The sequence below is a fragment of the Bombina bombina genome, chromosome 2, assembly GCF_027579735.1.
Source record: "Bombina bombina isolate aBomBom1 chromosome 2, aBomBom1.pri, whole genome shotgun sequence".
In the NCBI taxonomy this organism is placed as follows: Eukaryota; Metazoa; Chordata; class Amphibia; order Anura; family Bombinatoridae; genus Bombina; species Bombina bombina.
The window spans coordinates 957,115,447-957,136,608 of record NC_069500.1 but is presented as its reverse complement, the minus strand read 5'-3'; the positions used below and the strand labels follow the sequence as shown (position 1 = coordinate 957,136,608).

Below are 21,162 nucleotides of genomic sequence, written 5' to 3'. Positions count from 1 at the left end.
CTAATAAAACTGTTTGTATAAAAAAACACAAAAAAATACACAACACATTAGGCTCTGGCTCCCCGGTTTAGAGCCCCTCAGACACCCATTTGTGCCCCACTAACCATAAGCCACATCTAAAATGTATTCTAGTATAGCTGGATTCTTTCTAGGTCTTGCAGCTGTGAAATACAAATCCATATTTGGCCAAGCACCACCTCTTTTTTTTTTTTTTTTTTTTAAAAGGCTCTTTACCAATGACAGAACAGAAGGTGTGAAGAGAGGTAATGTCATTTGATTTCACATATGTTGCTTGCCAGAGCTGTCAGTAACATAGTGAACAGATTGGAGGTATCAAGCAGACAGGGTTATGGACATATATGTTGTAGCCCTGCAACACAGCAGGCCTCATCGCAAACAAAACAAAAAGATGGCTAAAAGCTGCTGGCTCCAAGAATTTTGAACAAGTTTATCGAGCCCGCTGAGCATTTGTTCCGAGTTCTGGATACAGACCAGTAATAAGCACATTGGCTGCAAGCAGTGCCAGAATATAGTGCCCTCATTTTGCCTGAGTGAGGTTTTTTTTTTTTTTATGAAAGGAGTGAGTCTGATGAACACCTTTTCCTTGCAAGTGATAACAATATCCATAACTTTGCATCTGTATATAGGAGGAAGGAGATATATATACACACACACACACACACACACACACACACTAAGCTCCCAGGAAGGGAGGTTGTAATTGCATGGCGACAGGGACAAAAACACTTAAAGGGACACTCAGGTTTTATTACATTTTCATGATTCAGATACAGCATGTAATTTTAAACAACTTTCCAATTTACTTTGATTAAAAAAATGTGCACAGTCTTTTATATTTACACTCTTTTGAGTCACCAGCTCTTACTGAGCATGTGCAAGGACTCACAGACTATACGTATATGCATTTGTGATTGGCTGATTGCAATCACATGGTACAGGGGGAGTGGAAATATATATAACTTTGAAATGTGTTAGAAAAGAATCTACTACTAATTTAAAGTTCAGACTAAGTGCTATTGAATTGTCTTGTTATCTTGCATTTGTTGATTATGCAAAGCTACTGTGTTTATTGGTGCTATTGAGACAGTATACTATAAAATAGTTTTTCCCTTAATGTGTTTCCAATTACTTATTTTACCAGCTGGAGAGTATAAAATGTATGAGATTTGCTTTTTTAAGGCTTATTTGAGTATATGAATTAGATGATTTTGTGTTTTAAAGCCCCAACCTAATAAAATGGGTTGAGCTTGTAGGTATAATCAGATCCCATTACTTTATCACATTGTGTACATTTACATGCTTCTTTATCTTATATCTGTCCATAAACCAATCAACAATTGGTAAATTTAAATTAAAATTGTATTACTTTATCTCTTTTATAACCCACTGGGAGTGTAATTTCTTCTGCTTGATGGGTTAAGAAAGCTTGGCCTTGAGGCCAAAAACTTTGAGGATGGGTGGGGATACCACAGGCTAAATAAACTATTTAAAATGCCAATATAAGGGTAATGGAAATACTTGTAAACAATTTAATACACTACAGCAGGTAAAGTGGATCATTGGGAACAAATTAAAGGGGACATTTTTGAGTAAACTGTCTCTTTAAGGAACAGTGATGTACCCTCATTGTTAAGTGGTTAAAAAAAAATATAGATAGCGCCTCTACTAGCCATTCCCCGCTTTCCATATCCAACCTTGTTGATTTAAAAGGGACAGATTTAAAAAGGGGCTCCTATGCATCACATTTCCGTTTAAAAAAAAATAAAGATAGCATGAGAACGAAGAAAAAATTAATAATAGGAGTAAATTAGAAAGGTGCATGCTCTATCTGAATCATGAAAGAAAAAAAATTGGGGTTAGTATCCCTTTAACCTGTAAAATTTGCCTATCTCCAAGCCCCTGCAGGCCACCTCTTATCTCAGTGCTTTTAATTAGCTTTTTACAACCAGACAGTGCTAGTTCATGTGTGCCATATAGATGACATTGTGCTCACTCCCGTAGCGAATGATAATAGTTATGCAGAAACCTGCACTAAATGGCTAAAATGCAAGTTTGTAAAAAGCAGTTGCAGTACTTCTAAGCAGAGGCTTTAGATACAAGTTATCATAGAGGTTAAAAGTATATTCATATAACTGTTAGTTATGCAAAACTGGGGAATGGGTAATAAAGGAATGATCTATCTTTTAAAACAATAAAAATTGTATTGTAGACTGTCCCTTTTACTGTTTACAATGCAGGAGAAATTTAAAAAAAATATATACATTGATTAATTATCATCTTTTGTCTCTCAAGGCACACTGGCACCTTTAGTGCATGTGTCAGAAAAAGCACATCGGCAATGCCTGACTAAAATAGATTTTAAATTAGGAAAGTCCTGTGGGTACAAAATAATACACACACACACACACACATTATATGTATATATATATATATATATATATATATATATATATATATATATATATATATATATATATATATATATATATATATATATATATATATATATATATATATATATATATATATATATATATATATATATATATATATATATATATATATATATATATATATATATATATATATATATATATACATATATATATACACACACATATATACATACAGGGAGTGCAGAAGTATTAGGCAAATGAGTATTTTGACCACATCATCCTCTTTATGCATGTTGTCTTACTCCAAGCTGTATAGGCTCGAAAGCCTACTACCAATTAAGCATATTAGGTGATGTGCATCTCTGTAATGAGAAGGGGTGTGGTCTAATGACATCAACACCCTATATCAGGTGTGCATAATTATTAGGCAACTTCCTTTCCTTTGGCAAAATGGGTCAAAAGAAGGACTTGACAGGCTCAGAAAAGTAAAAAAATAGTGAGATATCTTGCAGAGGGATGCAGCACTCTTAAAATTGCAAAGCTTCTGAAGCGTGATCATCGAACAATCAAGCGTTTCATTCAAAATAGTCAACAGGGTCGCAAGAAGCGTGTGGAAAAACCAAGGCGCAAAATAACTGCCCATGAAGTGAGAAAAGTCAAGCGTGCAGCTACCAAGATGCCACTTGCCACCAGTTTGGCCATATTTCAGAGCTGCAACATCACTGGAGTGCCCAAAAGCACAAGGTGTGCAATACTCAGAGACATGGCCAAGGTAAGAAAGGCTGAAAGACGACCACCACTGAACAAGACACACAAGCTGAAACGTCAAGACTGGGCCAAGAAATATCTCAAGACTGATTTTTCTAAGGTTTTATGGACTGATGAAATGAGAGTGAGTCTTGATGGGCCAGATGGATGGGCCCGTGGCTGGATTGGTAAAGGGCAGAGAGCTCCAGTCCGACTCAGACGCCAGCAAGGTGGAGGTGGAGTACTGGCTTGGGCTGGTATCATCAAAGATGAGCTTGTGGGGCCTTTTCGGGTTGAGGATGGAGTCAAGCTCAACTCCCAGTCCTACTGCCAGTTTCTGGAAGACACCTTCTTCAAGCAGTGGTACAGAAAGAAGTCTGCATCCTTCAAGAAAAACATGATTTTCATGCAGGACAATGCTCCATCACACGCGTCCAAGTACTCCACAGCGTGGCTGGCAAGAAAGGGTATAAAAGAAGAAAATCTAATGACATGGCCTCCTTGTTCACCTGATCTGAACCCCATTGAGAACCTGTGGTCCATCATCAAATGTGAGATTTACAAGGAGGGAAAACAGTACACCTCTCTGAACAGTGTCTGGGAGGCTGTGGTTGCTGCTGCACGCAATGTTGATGGTGAACAGATCAAAACACTGACAGAATCCATGGATGGCAGGCTTTTGAGTGTCCTTGCAAAGAAAGGTGGCTATATTGGTCACTGATTTGTTTTTGTTTTGTTTTTGAATGTCAGAAATGTATATTTGTGAATATTGAGATGTTATATTGGTTTCACTGGTAAAAATAAATAATTGAAATGGGTATATATTTGTTTTTTGTTAAGTTGCCTAATAACTATGCACAGTAATAGTCACCTGCACACACATATATCCCCCTAAAATAGCTATAACTAAAAACAAACTAAAAACTACTTCCAAAACTATTCAGCTTTGATATTAATGAGTTTTTTGGGTTCATTGAGAACATGGTTGTTGTTCAATAATAAAATTAATCCTCAAAAATACAACTTGCCTAATAATTCTGCACTTCCTGTGTGTATATATATATATATATATATATATATATATATATATATATATATATATATATATATGTATATATATATATATATATATATATATATATATATATATATATATATATATATATATATATATATATATATATATAATAACAAATATCAGAGGGAACGCAATTGCTGTAAAAGAGCTTATATATGAAAAACCGACAGTAAAAATTCTAGTTCTGTCAGTATTTTAATTGTAATGGTGCAGACCCTTGCAAATTATTTATCATGGTTAAGAAAGAGGAGAGAGAAATCTAGGAGTGTAGTCCTAGTTAAGAAAAGACAGGGATTTCAGCACTCTTTTTAGAAAATAAAGCTCATAAGACCAACATATGTTTTTAAACAGTGAATTCTTTAATCCAATTGTGAACAGAGAAATCTTCCAGCTATATGTACACCACTCCCCCGGTGGAAAAGGACTCAACACTTATAGTATTCGTTAAAGGGAGTTTGAAAAGAAAGCAAAATTTTACTTCTAAATATACTAGAGTTAGTAATATAAACCTGACCGGTCAGGGGTGCACATTTAATGCATGGATAAACAGCCAAACACTACATAAATTTGTAGATTGACACCTATATATAACCTCTACACCCTGCTGCTCACAGAACCCCTTTTAAAGAGGTATAACCTGGGCAGGTATGAAAGAATGGGATCTAAGAGGTTAACTAAGGGTATCAGGAACAGAAGCAGGTCACAGCTTATTATCGTAGTTACAATATGGTATGCAATGAATAGCGTATAGTGGTATACAGGCATGAAATGTAAAGCCTTAAATTCGAGACTCACTACACCCAGCTGCTCACAGTACTCCAATTAAGGAGAGTATAATACCGGGCAGTACAAAAAGTGGTAATATCTACCAGGATCTAAGTGATCTCTAAGTTAGGCTTTATTTACACTCAACAAAACACATTTAAGCAACTTTTTGCAATGAATACAGACAGTATGTGCCCTTATTATGCTTTTTGGTATTTTGTTAGTTCGTCATGCAAAGCTTTGCTGTAGAAAGGAATAAGCAGAAGTGTAGAGTTGTAGCATAAAGCACACTGCATGATATCTTCTTAATCGTGCTGTGATCGTTGAAATGCTGACATATAAAGCTGCATGCAAGGAAACATTGTAGCAAGCAGAAGAGAAAGCAATTCAAATGCTGTTTGTTAGAAGATCAGCTTAGCGTATGTGAAACAATGTTGCTATTCTTGGCAGCTATTGTAACAGTACCCATAGATTTCTTTGTAAGTGTATTCCTCACACAGCAATCAGACAATGCAGTTTTCACAGGTAACCATATTATTATTCGACCGTAGTACAGTTCATATTAGTGAACCCTACTGTGACACATACGACCTTGCTTTATTCATTCAGACGTATCACTGTGGCATAGTGTGTCCTAGTCGTTTCTCCGATCCTCAGAATGCCGTTGTTACACTTCTGTATATTGCACCGCAGGTACCATCTACCATGCGGTTAGGAGGCTGTGTTTGTGGCGTGCACCACGTAGGCCGGTCGGCTTAGCCAATGCCGACGCGCGTTTCACCCGCAGGGCTGTTAAACACACCGGGCTTCGTCAGGGCGGTATATTGAATGGACTTCTTCAGGACTGAAGGAGTCCATTCAATATACCGCCCTGACGAAGCCCGGTGTGTTTAACAGCCCTGCGGGTGAAACGCGCGTCGGCATTGGCTAAGCCGACCGGCCTACGTGGTGCACGCCACAAACACAGCCTCCTAACCGCATGGTAGATGGTACCTGCGGTGCAATATACAGAAGTGTAACAACGGCATTCTGAGGATCGGAGAAACGACTAGGACACACTATGCCACAGTGATACGTCTGAATGAATAAAGCAAGGTCGTATGTGTCACAGTAGGGTTCACTAATATGAACTGTACTACGGTCGAATAATAATATGGTTACCTGTGAAAACTGCATTGTCTGATTGCTGTGTGAGGAATACACTTACAAAGAAATCTATGGGTACTGTTACAATAGCTGCCAAGAATAGCAACATTGTTTCACATACGCTAAGCTGATCTTCTAACAAACAGCATTTGAATTGCTTTCTCTTCTGCTTGCTACAATGTTTCCTTGCATGCAGCTTTATATGTCAGCATTTCCACGATCACAGCACGATTAAGAAGATATCATGCAGTGTGCTTTATGCTACAACTCTACACTTCTGCTTATTCCTTTCTACAGCAAAGCTTTGCATGACGAACTAACAAAATACCAAAAAGCATAATAAGGGCACATACTGTCTGTATTCATTGCAAAAAGTTGCTTAAATGTGTTTTGTTGAGTGTAAATAAAGCCTAACTTAGAGATCACTTAGATCCTGGTAGATATTACCACTTTTTGTACTGCCCGGTATTATACTCTCCTTAATTGGAGTACTGTGAGCAGCTGGGTGTAGTGAGTCTCGAATTTAAGGCTTTACATTTCATGCCTGTATACCACTATACGCTATTCATTGCATACCACATTGTAACTACGATAATAAGCTGTGACCTGCTTCTGTTCCTGATACCCTTAGTTAACCTCTTAGATCCCATTCTTTCATACCTGCCCAGGTTATACCTCTTTAAAAGGGGTTCTGTGAGCAGCAGGGTGTAGAGGTTATATATAGGTGTCAATCTACAAATTTATGTAGTGTTTGGCTGTTTATCCATGCATTAAATGTGCACCCCTGACCGGTCAGGTTTATATTACTAACTCTAGTATATTTAGAAGTAAAATTTTGCTTTCTTTTCAAACTCCCTTTAACGAATACTATAAGTGTTGAGTCCTTTTCCACCGGGGGAGTGGTGTACATATAGCTGGAAGATTTCTCTGTTCACAATTGGATTAAAGAATTCACTGTTTAAAAACATATGTTGGTCTTATGAGCTTTATTTTCTAAAAAGAGTGCTGAAATCCCTGTCTTTTCTTAACTAGGACTACACTCCTAGATTTCTCTCTCCTCTTTCTTAACCATGATATATATATATATATATATATATATATATATATATATATATATATATATATATATATATATATATATATATATACACACACATATACATACACACAACACACACACATATACACACACTTTGCAATCAAAACTCAAAAGTATATATAGCCAAACTATTATTATTATTGGTTATTTGTACAGTGCCAACAGATTCCGCAGCGCTAATATTAATATTCAAAGTCTCCAAAGTGAGACTTACTATGAAGAGTCTGGGTCCGTTACCAGAGAAGTACTCCACAAACAACAAAAGAATTCAATCAGTAGGTCTTGAATTTCACTGCATTTGCAAGATAAAAGTCTGCAGATGTTTAAATGGATCCTTTTAATTCAAGAAAGCTTAGATCTTTAGCCAGACACCATGGGCAGATGGGCAGGAGGGGGCCTTGTATCTTACAAAAGAAGTGAGGCAGCCCAGCAAGCCGATATTGACTTTACAAAACAAAATCAGAAAGCTTTAAAAAAAAAAAAAAGGGGGCATTATACACTAGATGTTTCTTTGCATACAAGTTTTGTAGATGGCCCATTTATATAAAATATATACAGGTTTAAAAATAAAAAAACGATAGTTTTGCTGATTTTTTAATAACATTGCACCGATTTTCAAACTCCTAACCAAGCCCCAACATTTTAGGAGATTACTGATGTATGCCTACTCCAGCTTGCTCCTGTTTGTGTAAAGAGTCTTTTCATATGCAGGGCGGTCTGCATTGTTTGCTATAGAACCACTTTCATTTGGTGTTCCAGCTAACCTTTTCAACAATGCTAAACTGGGAGCTTCTAAGTAAGTTTTTTTAAACCAGATTTTTAGATCAGTATCTGTGCATATTCATCTTTATAATAGTGTCTATTACATGCAGTTATATGAAAATTGGTGTATACTGTCTCTTTAAAATAGGCACAAATAGAGGCAGAGTAAAAATGGTATAAAGTGCTCCGAGGTCATACTCAAATTTTAAATTATCCATAATGAATCATTTGATGCACAGTTAGAAAGAAACAAAGTGCATACAAATAAATTATATTGTTTCAACTGTCCCCCCCCATATACTTATTTTCACCCCCTGCATGGATATTATCTGATCAATTAGTCAGCTAGAACTAAATTATTTTTTCGAGCCATGCAAGCTACTCCTTGGTTTGCAGGGCGGAGATAATGTGCGGTTACTAAATATAGAAGTGGGCAATATTCCTTCTGATTTATTGTACCACTAGGCTTGTAGCGCTCCATAAAATAAAAAAAAATGCCATCAGTTGGATCAGGTAAGTAACCATAAACAGGATTAAAATATGGATGTGGGGAGGGACACTGGAGCAGCTCAAAAACACAAACAGACCTAGGGGCCAATTTATCAATGTCTGGCAGACATCGCTGAACGCCAACAGCATACGCTGTCGGCATTTAACATTGCACAAGCAGTTCTAGTGAACTGCTTGTGCAATGCCACCCCTGCCGCTAGCAGGGGGTGTCAATCAACCCTATCGGGCGGATTGATGTCCGCCGCCTCAGAGGCGGCAGACGAATTAAGGAGCAGCGGTCTTAAGAGCGCTGCTTCTGAACTGCTGTTTCCGGCGAGCCTGAACACTCATGCATAAACAGGGGGATCAGGGGCCATTCGTCCCTTGTTAAATCGGTTCCTTAGAGTTTAGTGTTCCTTTATGTTTGGGGAAAAAAAATTATGCTAGAGTGGATTTTCCTGGATTCTGAACTCTGGCCCTAAACTACCTACACAATAAGTGCAAGTTAATTGTAGGAACTGTTTTGCAAAGTTGAGCATATATATATTTTGCATAAAAATAAACAACCTATTTTTATTTCTCTTCATCTAAATTTCCCTACCTGGTTTAAGATACTGGCACCATCTGCTCTAAGGGTTGATACGTTTATTTAAAAACTTAGGACTTACCAGTCATACACTTCCTTATACAAAAAAAAATAAAAAAAAAAAATGTGCTTGCATAATGGTATATGCACAATTCAAGGAGCTGTGGCTCTGTGGCCCCCAGTATTTATCAAGACCTGAAATACTAAATTTTAGCTCTAAACATGTTTACATTTTACATATTTATAAGAACATGTATTGTCATTGGGAACCTCCCCAAACTCTGCACAAATTCAAAATGGCTGACTAGTTGGGAGCTACATGTGGGCTGCAGTGTTTGTAACAATGTTTTACATAAAATTACTCAAGATATATGTTTATGCTCCTCTTTGTACTTCAGTATGTCATGAAAAGGAGCTATGGTTTTATCAAAGAATACCAAATGTTTTACGATTTTTATTTATTTTTAAACAAACAAAAAAATATTAGTTGCATACATAGATTTCAGCATGTGGACTAATTTAAATATATTAGGGCAGCTCAAAAGAGAGCTTTGACCTATTGATGGAATCACTTAAGTAGACTATTATAGAGCCTTAGGCTTTTTTTTTCTACTGATCTCTAAACTTGGAAGTCTCTTTGTCTAGCTTGAAATGTATCCTTCGTGTGCTTCGTCTGCATGACTCACAGCAACTTCAACAAGATAAATTATAGCATCTTCAGGCAAAAAGCAATTGTGATTTGTGTACAGCTGCCCAGGCACAAATTAAGCACTCAAGTCTGTGCAATTCAGACCAACACCCTAGCCATTAAAAACACTCCTTACTTACAAGAAAAGTACACTCTTCAATAAAATAGCATCAATTTCACAAGGGTATGGGATAAAAATTGCAGAACAATTGTTCAACGTTAATAATCTCCACTGCAAGATACATTTATCACCACTTTTATAAAAATGTTCCCACAATTGAAGTTGTTACGTTTAGTCAATAAGTGAGAGTTGTTGAAAGACAATGTAGCACATTTAGAGTAAGAGTTTATAACTCAAAAGTAAACCCCTTTTACATAATTTTAGTATAAACTTCACACCATAAAACTTGCTATTTATAGTAAACTTCAGAAACAAATGCATAGGCATATTCACAATAAAACATGTAAGAAATTAGCCAAGGAATAGGTGACAAAATCAAGACATACACAAAAGTAATAAATAAAAAATGTTAGTGTACAGAAATACAGAAATTAAAACACTGTTACAAGGAGTTGTGTAGAGGAAAAACATGCAAACACACACAAAGTGCAAAAAACTAAATTGTACCACAATACTAAAACCAATATATGTCTTAGGGTCTCACTCTCTTATGGGCCAGTGTTCCCAGACTTCCTACTTGTGAGTCTCTGATCTTTAGGGACTGCTCAAGGACTGGTCTCTGGTCCAAGGTTCACTCAGGATCTTCAGACTGCTGGGCTCCCAAAGTTCCACTCATGGTAGGCACCAGAACTTGCTACTTCCACTCTCATCAGTCTATATACAACTAGTTTCAACTGTATTAATTGTTTATGTATATAAACGTAACTAGCTAGGCCAGTCCCTCCTCTAGCCTACTCAGGATGTCTTTTGGAGGTAGGGAGTTCCTGGCACCTCACTGTCTAACAGCTAGCCATATACCTTTTAGATTTAAATGCTTATAGCTTTGTGAGACCAACTATCCATTAACCCAGCGGTCAGCAACTTTGGGCCCCCAGATGTTTTGGATCTACATTTCCCTTGATGCTGACAATCTTTAGGCTGTCTGAGCATCATGGGAAATGTAGTTCAAAAACATCTGGGGGCCCAAGGTTGCTGACCCCTGCATTAACATATCTTAAAGGACCAGTCATAGTCAACACAGTAGATTTGCATAATCAACAAATGCAAGATAACAAGACAATGCAATAGCACTTAGTCTGAACTTTAAATGAGTAATAGATTTTTTTTTTTCTGACAATTTTAAAAGTTATGTCTTTTTCCATTCCCCCTGTACCATGTGACAGCCATCAGCCAATCACAAATGCATACACGTACCATGTGACAGCCATCAGCCATTCACAAATGCATACACATTTATTCTTGCACATGCTCAGTAGGAGCTGGCGACTCAAAAAGTTCAAATATAATAAGACTGTGCACATTTTGTTAATGGAAGTAAATTGGAAAATTGTTTAAAATTGCATGTTCTATCTCAATAATGAAAGGTTAATTTTGATTGAGTGTCCCTTTAAAGGGACATTATACACTCATTTTTTCTTTGCATAAATGTTTTGTAGATAATCTATTTATATAGCCCATAAAGTTTTTTTTTTAAATTAATGTATAGTTTTGCTTATTTTTAAATAACATTGCTCTGATTTTCAGACTCCTAACCAAGCCCCAAAGTTTTATGTGAATACGCTCGACTACCTACTCCAGCTTGCTCCTGTTTGTGTAAAGGGTCTTTTCATATGCAAAAGAAGGGGGAGGGGGGGGGAGTGTCTTATTTGCCACTTGCAGTGGGCTTTCCAGCTACCTTTTCAACAGAGGTAAACTGACAGCTTCTAAGTAAGTTTTTAAACAGTTTTATACTGAATTTTTATATCAGTATCTGTGCATATTATTCTTTATAGTAGTGTCTATTACATGCAGTTATATGAAAATGAGTGTATACTGTCCCTTTAAGTAAGGAAGCACCTATTGTTTGGATTCCTTTCTGGCATACAAGTACATTAAATATACACATGTTCAAAATCTATGCAAATTAGGAATTTTGCAGAGCAATAGAAATGAATGAATGACGATGATAATGATAATTATAATAATAATATTATATTTTATACATTGTAAACCATTTCTTACAAAATGAAATGCTGAGCAATCCCTTGGGAAACTTTCAAGAATAGCCCTATTGTCCACTCAATGCCTAGAATGCACTTACCCCATTTTTCACAATGGGGGTTATTGGAATACTTCTTCCCCCCAATTTTTTTTTCAAAATTAAAGAACTAGTAAATACAGTAGGTTTGCATAATTAAGAAATTCATGATAAAAATAATGCAATAGCACTTAGTCTGAACTTCATATGAGTAGATTTTATTTCTACTCCCACTGCATCATGTGACAGGAGTTAGCCAATCACAAATGCATATACGTATATTCTTTGAATTGTTGCACATCCTCAGTAGGAGCTAGTGACTCAAAAAGCGTAAATATAAAAATACTATGTATATTTGGTTAATTGAAGTAAAATTGGGAAGTTGTTAAAAATTGTATGCTCTGTCTGAATCATGAAAGTATAATTTTGACTTGTGTCCCTTTAAGTTACTTTATAATAAATAAAATGTCAGATTGTTTTTATATAGGCACCATACAACCCAATTTCATCCATGATTACACATCATATAATCTGGAGAAGACTATCAAAACAGTGTGCCACTGTGTCTCACGTTTTTACCTATTAGCAAATAGCTGTGTGTTCCAGCAGGCGCCAAGCCGGAAATCCAGCACGGCTATTGGCTAAGAGGTGAAAACGTCACCTCTCAGCAAAACAGAGTTATGCTATGGGCTGCCTGAGCAGTTCAGTGCGGCAAACGTTTGAAACAAATAAAGGAGCTTTCAGCATGAAGTATTTTATACTTTATGACTAAAAGTCCCCTTTATTTGTTCCAATGGTCAATCCTAGTGTTTCACAAACGCTAGGATTGACAATCACTTTAAACAATATTAAGCATATTTAAACAGCGTATTCAGCATTGTTTTGATACATTACAAAAGAAAATTGAATAACTAAAAGTAGAGATTCCTGGCACAAGCTATGTGTGAACGTTACACTTTGAACAGAAAAAATAAGCGAGGTTTGACAGGTCTTTTCCATAATCACCTTTTGTATTCCCCCTCTTTTTTTTTTTTTTTTTCATCCTTCCGGTAACTGTACAAAAGGTCTCACTAACTCTCTTTCCTTCCTATGCATACTGAGTCTGAGATAGAAAATGGAATTCCCCTAGGAACCACATTAAGCTAGATTATGAAAAAAGTAAGCCATTTTAAAATGCCATGCTTCAGATTTAGCAGAGTATGTCTCCATGACCATTCAAAACATTCTATTTAAATTATTTAAATATAGTATTAGACATTTGGATGAGTATAGAAAATATACTCTATGCATATAAAAGTTTATTTTCTTTAGCTAAAAATGTCCCTTGAGCATTTACCACCAGTTTTGTTCCTAACCCTGTCCTCTAATCTACTTTTTCCCTTTGCTTTGTGCAGCTTAGTATCAGAAGCTGCATGAGCCAAACAGTTGAGCCCTGTACTTTGTGTATGTGCAGCAGTTTAATTTATTTTTAAAATACAAATACGCCTTGCGTATTATATACTAGATGGGGCCCCAATACTTTTTCACTTTCTGTGATGAGATTTTTTACACTAAAGTACCAGCTCAATTACAGTGTGTTGATTAACTAAGGAATAAAGCAGTATATACTGTTGAAAATTGCATTCCAAATTAGCTGCAGAGAAAAGAAAAAAAAAAGATTTGTTTTTAAAATGTCTCTTGAATAAACTAGTTTTTTGCTCTTGCAGGACGGTTAAAAAAAACCCATGAGAGCCAGTCATCAATCAATGCACTGACACTTTGCAAAGCTGCTCCATATTTGAATGCTCTCTTCAAACAGCACTTTGCTCTGGCTGCACTGTTAAGGAAAACATATACAGTGCAGCCTGTGCACATCACTATTTGAAGAGAACAGCCTGATGTGAAGCAGCGCTGCAAAGTGATAATGCTAATAGTTACTGCACGTGTCACTTTCTTCCTTCAGACATTCTACATTTTCTGCAATGACATCTCAGATCACAGCATGTTTTCTACCTTAGGGCCTTCTCCACCATAAATATTTATTTTATTTTTAACTATGATAAAACATGGTTTGCAAAAAAAAAAATCTCTAAATTAAGTTTATTGGTCAACTCTAGAATCACATGACTTGCTGACAGAAGTTTGCTAGAAAGGGAAATTTTGCTGAGGAGAGAAAAGTTAGCAGAGGCCACACTTTAAAAATGAAATACAGCAGCCATTTTAAATAAGATTAAGAAGGTGGAATGGGCTTATGAAAGAGGAAACAACTCTAGAGTATTTGTTACATTGCATAGATATATTAATGCAGTAAATTCATATGTCAAGACATTTTATAACAAAAGGCAGCTGCTTTGTCATATTAGAATGGTCAGCTCTATGGGGCCTATTTATCATACTCCAGATGGACAAGGATTCTAGTTGGGAACCTGTCTGTCTTGAAATGCAAGGAGCGGGCAGTGTGTGCTGCCGACATTTTCCATTACACAATCAATTGTCTGAAGTCACACCCACTGCGCTTTTGCTAACCAGAAAGATTAAATGCCGCTAACCTTGATGAGGTGGAGGCAATCAAAATTTTAATCTTGAATATTTTATGCACTTTTCCTAGCAAGCTGCATGTTGCTTTAGAAGCCAGACAAGAGAGTTTGTTTACTGATATTTGCAGAATTATCCAGCAAATTAGAAGCAATACCTAATTTGCTAAGAGCCATGGCTCTCTGGCAACCAGGATTTGCCAAGCCCTTTATTAAACACATGAAATTGTAATGCAGATATTCACCTGAATACTAGACCAGAAAGGTGAACCATGGCATGGTTGTGTGCCAACATACTGCTTCTAAACGGACATTTTAAGAAAAGCGGTTTACCATTGAGGCACATTTCTCAAAAAGGTTCACTAGCCCTGAACTAGAATGGCAACGTGTAATAAATCAGTAAGGTTTGCTGTAACAAACAAATGCAAGATGTATGTTGCTTACCCTGGAAATAGTCAAAGGCATGTTGAAATCTTTGCCGCCTTGTAATCTGAAGCCCCAAGGTGCTGGGCCAACCAAAGTAACATTGTAGTTGCTCATATTTATTGAGGATAGGTTAGGTCCACAAACGTTCTAAAAAAAAAGAATAGAAGAGAGATGACACTTAGAATTTAAACAGCATATAAAACCCAGTCCTCTACTCCAGTGATTTTTAACCTTTTTTTTTGCCGTGGCACACTTTTTTACATTAAAAAATCATGTGGCACACCACCATCCCAAAATTTTAAAAAAATCACACATTGTAGCCTAATACAGAATATATATATACACACAAACACACACATACTGTATGTATTGTGCTGTTATGCCATGCCTCCTACAAACTACCCCTGCACTGGGAGTAAAAAACAAGCAAAGTTTAAAAAATGTCACACTGTTGTCAGTCTGCCGTGGCACACCTGAGGATCTCTCATGGCACACTAGTGTGCCACGGCACACTGGTTGAAAAACACTGCTCTACTCAACAGAAGACTGTAGTTAGATTAGATGTTTCCTAGCAACACTTCAAAAGAAAAACTACTACCTTGTCTTCCTAAAGAGAGCTCAGCCCTCTTGTAAGAAGTAATGGATGCTACACAAATGAGGTTAAAAAATAAATAAAATGAAGAAATTAAAAAATACCAGCTGCAGAGTATAAAATCTTTTTATATATGAAATAGCTGTTTTTGTTCTTTCAAACCACAACCCATTTATATAGGTTGAGCTTACAGGGAAATTATTATTATTATTATTATTTATTTATAAAGCGGCAACAGATTCCGCAGCACTGTCCATGGGTAACAAAGGTAAAAGGACAGTACAATATGAGACACCAGACAAAATTTAACAAACAAATACAGGGGGAATTGGGAGCCCTGTTCCTGTGGGAACTTACAATCTAAATGGGTAGGAGGGTGAGAAACAGGAGGTGGGGACTGAAAAGGTGGGAATGACGTTAGTGTGGAGTAAAATGAGGGCAACTATTAGGCAAGTGGAATTCATTAGTTGCTGATTTGGTGATAGGCTTCCCTGAACAAGAAGGTCTTTAGGGAGCGTTTAAAGGAGGAGAGGTTGGGGGGGAACAGCTTGAGGAAGTGCGTTCCAGAGGGTTGGTACCGCATGAGAGAAGTCCTGTAGTCTAGCATGAGAGGAGGTGATGGTAGAAGAGGCAAGGAGTAGATCGTTGTTGGATCTTAGGGGTCGGGCTGGAGTATATTTGTTAATGAGTGAGGACAGGTATGGGGGGGGGGGCTGCATTTGTAAGGGCTTTGTAGGTCAGAGTGAGAATTTTGAATTTAATTTTGCTTTGAATGGGGAGCCAGTGAAGGGACTCACAGAGGGGTGCAGCAGATACAGAGGGTCGGGAGAGGTGGACTAGCCTAGCAGAGGCATTTAGGATGGATTGAAGGGGGGAGAGGTGGGAGAGAGGAAGGCCAGTTAGTAGGTTGTTACAGTAGTCAAGCCGGGAAATTACTATGGAATGGATAAGATGTTTAGTATTTTCAGCACTCAGAAAAGGATGAATTTTGGAGATATTGCGTAGGTGGTTGCGACAGGATGAAGAGAGCGATTGGATGTGGGGTATGAAGGACAGATTGGAGTCAAGTGTAATTCCTAGGCAGAAGACTTGGGGTGATGGGGAGATAGTGGTGTCACCAACAGTGATAGTAAAGTTAGAAACTGGAGTAGAATTACATTGGGGGATTAGAAGAAGCTCAGTCTTGGACATGTTGATTTTTAGGTGGCGAGAGTCCATCCAGGAAGAAATGCCAGATAAGCAGTCGCTTATGTGGGAAAGGACAGAAGGAGAGAGAGTGCAGGGGTGGATAGGTAGATCTGAGTATCATCAGCATAGAGGTGATAGTTGAAGCCATAGCTACTGATAAGTTTACCCAGTTAGGAAGTATAAATAGAGAAGAGTAGAGGGCCTAGAGGCAATGGAGAGGAGGAGTCGCCAGCAAATGAGACAGAAAAGGACCTATTAGAGAGATACAAGTGGATCCAGGAGAGGGCAATGCCACAGAGCCCAAGGGAGCTGAGAGTGCATAGGAGGAGGGGATGGTCAACAGTGTCAAAGGCAGCAGACAGGTCAAGTAAGATAAGTATAGAATAGTGGCCATTGTTTTAGCAGAAAGAAGATAGTTCGTAACCTTGGTGAGGGCAGTCTCAGTTGAGTGTTGGGGGTTGGAAGCCAGATTGCAGGGGGTCAAGCAATGAGTTGAAGGATAGGAAGTGTGTTAGGCGATCGAAAACTAGTTTTTCCAGGACTTTAGAAGCTAGCGGAAGTAGTGATATAGGGTGGTAGTTTGCAGGCGAATTGGGGTTGAGGGAGGGGTTTTTTTAAGGATGGGGTGACCTTTTCATGTTTGAAGGATGATGGAAATGAACCAGTAGTAAGGGATCGGTTGAATACATGAGTAAGAGCTGGGGTGAGGGTAGAGGACAGAGAAGGTATTAGACGTGAAGGGATAGGGTCAAGGGGGCAGGTAGTGAGGTGTGAGGAAGACATTAGGGAACTCACTTCATTCTCAGTGGTTGGGGGGGGGAAGGTACTGAGAGTGTTGGAGGGGGTGACCGGGGGTGGAGATGGAAGGTTGCAGTCTTGTGGTGGTATGTTACTTCGGATGGTAAGTGTTTTGTTGAAAAAGTAGTCTGCCAAGTCTTGAGCACTAAAGTGGAGTGTTGAAAGTGGAGAAGAGACATTTAGGGGTGGAGTAGTGAGAAGATGAGAGAAGAGAAGTAGTCTTGCTTGGCTAAGTGAAGGGCAGAGGATTAAGAATAAAGAATGAACTTATAGTGTAGGAAATCGGGTTCAGAGCGGGATTTCCTCCAGGCACGTTCAGCAGCACGGGAGCGTTTTTGTAGATAGCGTGTTTGCTGAGAGTGCCAGGGCTGGAGCCGATGACGTGGAGTTTTGTGTATTTGTGGAGGAGCAAGGGTGTTGAGTGCAGAGGAGAGAGTATTGTTATAGTGATTTGTAGCAAGATCAGGAGAGGATACCGTGGAAGTGTGGGGAAGGCATTTTTGAATAAGGTTAGAAAGTTGGAGAGGATCAACAGTGTGCAGATTTCTACAGGTGCGGAGGCGGGGGGAGAAATAGTTTTAGCATGTACATTGAGATTATAGGTGAGCAGATGGTAGTCTGAGATGGGAAATGGGCGACAGGTGACATCAGAAGGGGAGTAGAGGTAGGAGAATACCAGATCAAGAGAGTGTCCGTCACGGTGAGTAGGGTGGATTGTGAGAGACTAAAGGAGTTTGTGAGTGAGAGAAGTTTAGAGGCAGCAGGGGCAGATGGGTTATCAATGGGGATGTTGAAGTCCCCTAGGATTAGAGCAGGTGTATTTGTAGAGAGAAAGTGAGAAAGCCAGGCACCAAAGTTGTCAAGGAATTGGGAGGTTGGTCCAGGGGGGCGATAGATAACTGCCACCTTGAGGGAGAGGGGGGAGAAAATGCGGATGCAGTGGACTTCAAAGGAGGAGAAGGAGAGAGATGGATGAGGATGCAGGTGCTGATAGGAGCAGGAGGGGGATAGTAAGATTCCAACACCGCCACCATGTCTTTCACCTGGCCTAGGTGTGTGGCTAAAGTGGAGACCGCCGTGCGTTACAGCAGCAATGGAAGCAGTGTCAGAGGAAGATATCCAGGTTTCAGTAATTGCTAGAAGATTGAAAGCGTTAGAAACAAACAGGTCGTGAACAGTTGTAAGTTTGTTACAGACAGAGCGTGCATTCCAGAGGGAACAAGAAAAGAGAGGGGATAAGCGCTGTGGGTTAATGAAGATGAGATTGTTGGGATCGCGTGACCTTAGGTTTGTAATTGTTGGAGACTGAGCAAGAGTATAAAATTGTGATTATTGCTGCAGGGCCAGAATAAGGAGAGACATCACCAGCAGCAAGCAGTAGTAGCAGTGAGAGTGACAGAAGGTGAGAGTGAGACTTGTAGGAGCGTGTATGATTAGACACAGGAGAGTTAAATGGGGAAGTATTGCTAAGGAAACATTAGTTCATGAGAGGACAACATAGGGGATAAGAGATAAGGATAGTGTGGAGATTATTGATGTAATAAAGGCATGCAGTGAGTTTTAGGAAGAAGGCAGACAGAAAGGACATAGAGAGCATTGTGCAGGTGTATAGTTAGTAAGGATTACCTGTTAGTGGGGTTTGCAGTTTCCCCTCCAGATTCAAAACTCCAGTTCTTAACTCGGCCACTTATAATCCAGAGCCACTTTGAAGCTCAGAGCCAAGGTTTCACAGAGCCAGGTTTCAGCTGTATATAGTAGTGAAATTAGAGTTGGAATGATTTGATTTAAGGCAGCTGTGTTACAAGTAGACTAGTTAGGAAGACTGGAGTTACACACTTGTAAATTAGATTGGGGGGGTGGGGTAAGCAAATGGCTGGGGAATGCACACAGAAATTGTACAATGGAGTTGATAACAAATATTCAGAAAAAGTCATAAATTCAGACAGAGAAAATGCATACCAGTATATTGAAAATACATTAAAGGGACGTGGAATAGCAACCATATCACTTTCTACACACATACATGCTTCTTTGTCTGTATAGCAAAGCCAAACCCTCAATGGGAGTGTAATTTTGTTTGCTGGCTTTGTTTCTATCACTTTTCTATAGCCTTTACTTAAAGGGACAGTCTACCATAGAATTGTTATTGTTTTAAAAGATAGATAATCCCTTTATTACCACATTCCCCATATTAGCATAACCAACAGTTATATTAATGTACTTTTTACCTCTGTGATTACCTTGTATCTAGGAACCTTCTTCCAGCCCCCTGATAACATGACTGTGACTGCTTATTATCTATTGTCTAAACAATGCTAAATTGTCTTAAAGGGACAGTCTAGTATAAATTAAACTTTCCTTATTCAGATAGGACTTTTAATTTTAATCAACTTTCCAATTTACTTTTATCATCACATTTGCTTTTTTCTCTTGGTATTCTTAGTTTAAACTAAACATAGGTAGGCTCATATGCTAATTTCTAAGCCTTTGAGGGCTGCCTCTTATCACATGCTTTTTAAATCTCTTCAACACAAAGAGACAGAAAGTACACATGGGCCATATAGATAACACTGTGTTCAGGCACAGGGGGTTATTTAAGATTTAGCACAAAGGGACAGTCTAGTCAAAATTTAAAAAAAAAATAAAAAAAAAAATAAACTTTTAATATTCAGATAGGGCATGCAATTTTAAACAACTTTCCAATTTACTTTTATCATCAAATTTGCATTGTTCTCTTGGTATTCTTTGTTAAAAGCTAAACCTAGGTAGGCTCATATGCTAATTTCTAAGACCTTGAAGGCCGCCTCTAATCTCAACGCATTTGACAGCTTTCCACACCAAGAGGGCGTCAATGTGTGCCATATAGAGAAGATTGTGCTCCTTGCCCATGGAGTTACTTATGGGAGGGCACTGATTGGCTAAATGCAAGTCTGTAAAACAAACTGAAATAAGGGGGCAGTCTGCAGAGGCTTAGATACAAGATAATCAGAGGTAAAAAGTTTATTAATATGTAACCATGCTGGTTATGCAAAACTGGGGAATGGGTAATAAAGGGTTTATCAATCTTTTTAAACAATACAAATTCTGGAGTAGACTATCCCTTTAAGTATAAAATAGCTAATTCTGCCTGTTGTATTCCTACCTATACTGAAAGTTTTTAAAGGCAGATATAAATGTAAAGGAATTATCTGTAAACAATTTAATGCACTCCAGCAGGTAAAATGGACCATTCAGATCAAAAAAGAGAAAAATGTTGTGTAAACTGACCGTTTTGTATCCTTTTAATTAAAGGACCAGTAAATACAGTACATTTTTTTCTGGCAAAATTCAAAATTATGTTTATTTCCACTCTACTCCTGTATCATGTGACAGTCACCAATGCATATAGGTATATTCTGCAAAGTCTTGCACATGCTCAGTAGGAGCTGGTGACTCAAAAAGTGTAAATATAAAAAGACTGCACATTTTGTTAATAGATGTGAATTGGAAAGTTGATTAAAACTGCTGCTATGATTCATGAAAGTTTACATTTTGACTGGAGTATGCATTTAAATACTGAGACAGCAAAAGTCACCAATAATTACATTTTTTTCCGATAAACACCCTCTAGCCACAAGCAAGCATTCTACTTTACAGTTTGCCATAGATTAATGCAGGGCTCAACAAACCT

General features: G+C 38.0%; 1 protein-coding gene across 7 annotated transcripts in view; it reads right to left on the bottom strand.

Moving 5' to 3' along the window:
- The window catches only part of PDLIM5 (PDZ and LIM domain 5), a 350,516-nt gene that overhangs the window by 307,125 nt on the left and 22,229 nt on the right, over positions 1-21,162 (bottom strand). For 5 of the 7 annotated variants that reach the window (XM_053703441.1, XM_053703443.1, XM_053703445.1 and 2 more), the window contains one exon: positions 14,933-15,061. In XM_053703441.1, the coding sequence (XP_053559416.1) occupies positions 14,933-15,028 (96 nt within the window). In that variant the 5' untranslated portion in view covers positions 15,029-15,061. Of the gene's footprint in view, positions 1-14,932; positions 15,062-19,118; positions 19,238-21,162 lie in introns of all 7 variants that reach the window. The other 2 variants (XM_053703442.1, XM_053703444.1) reach the window with 1 other exon arrangement.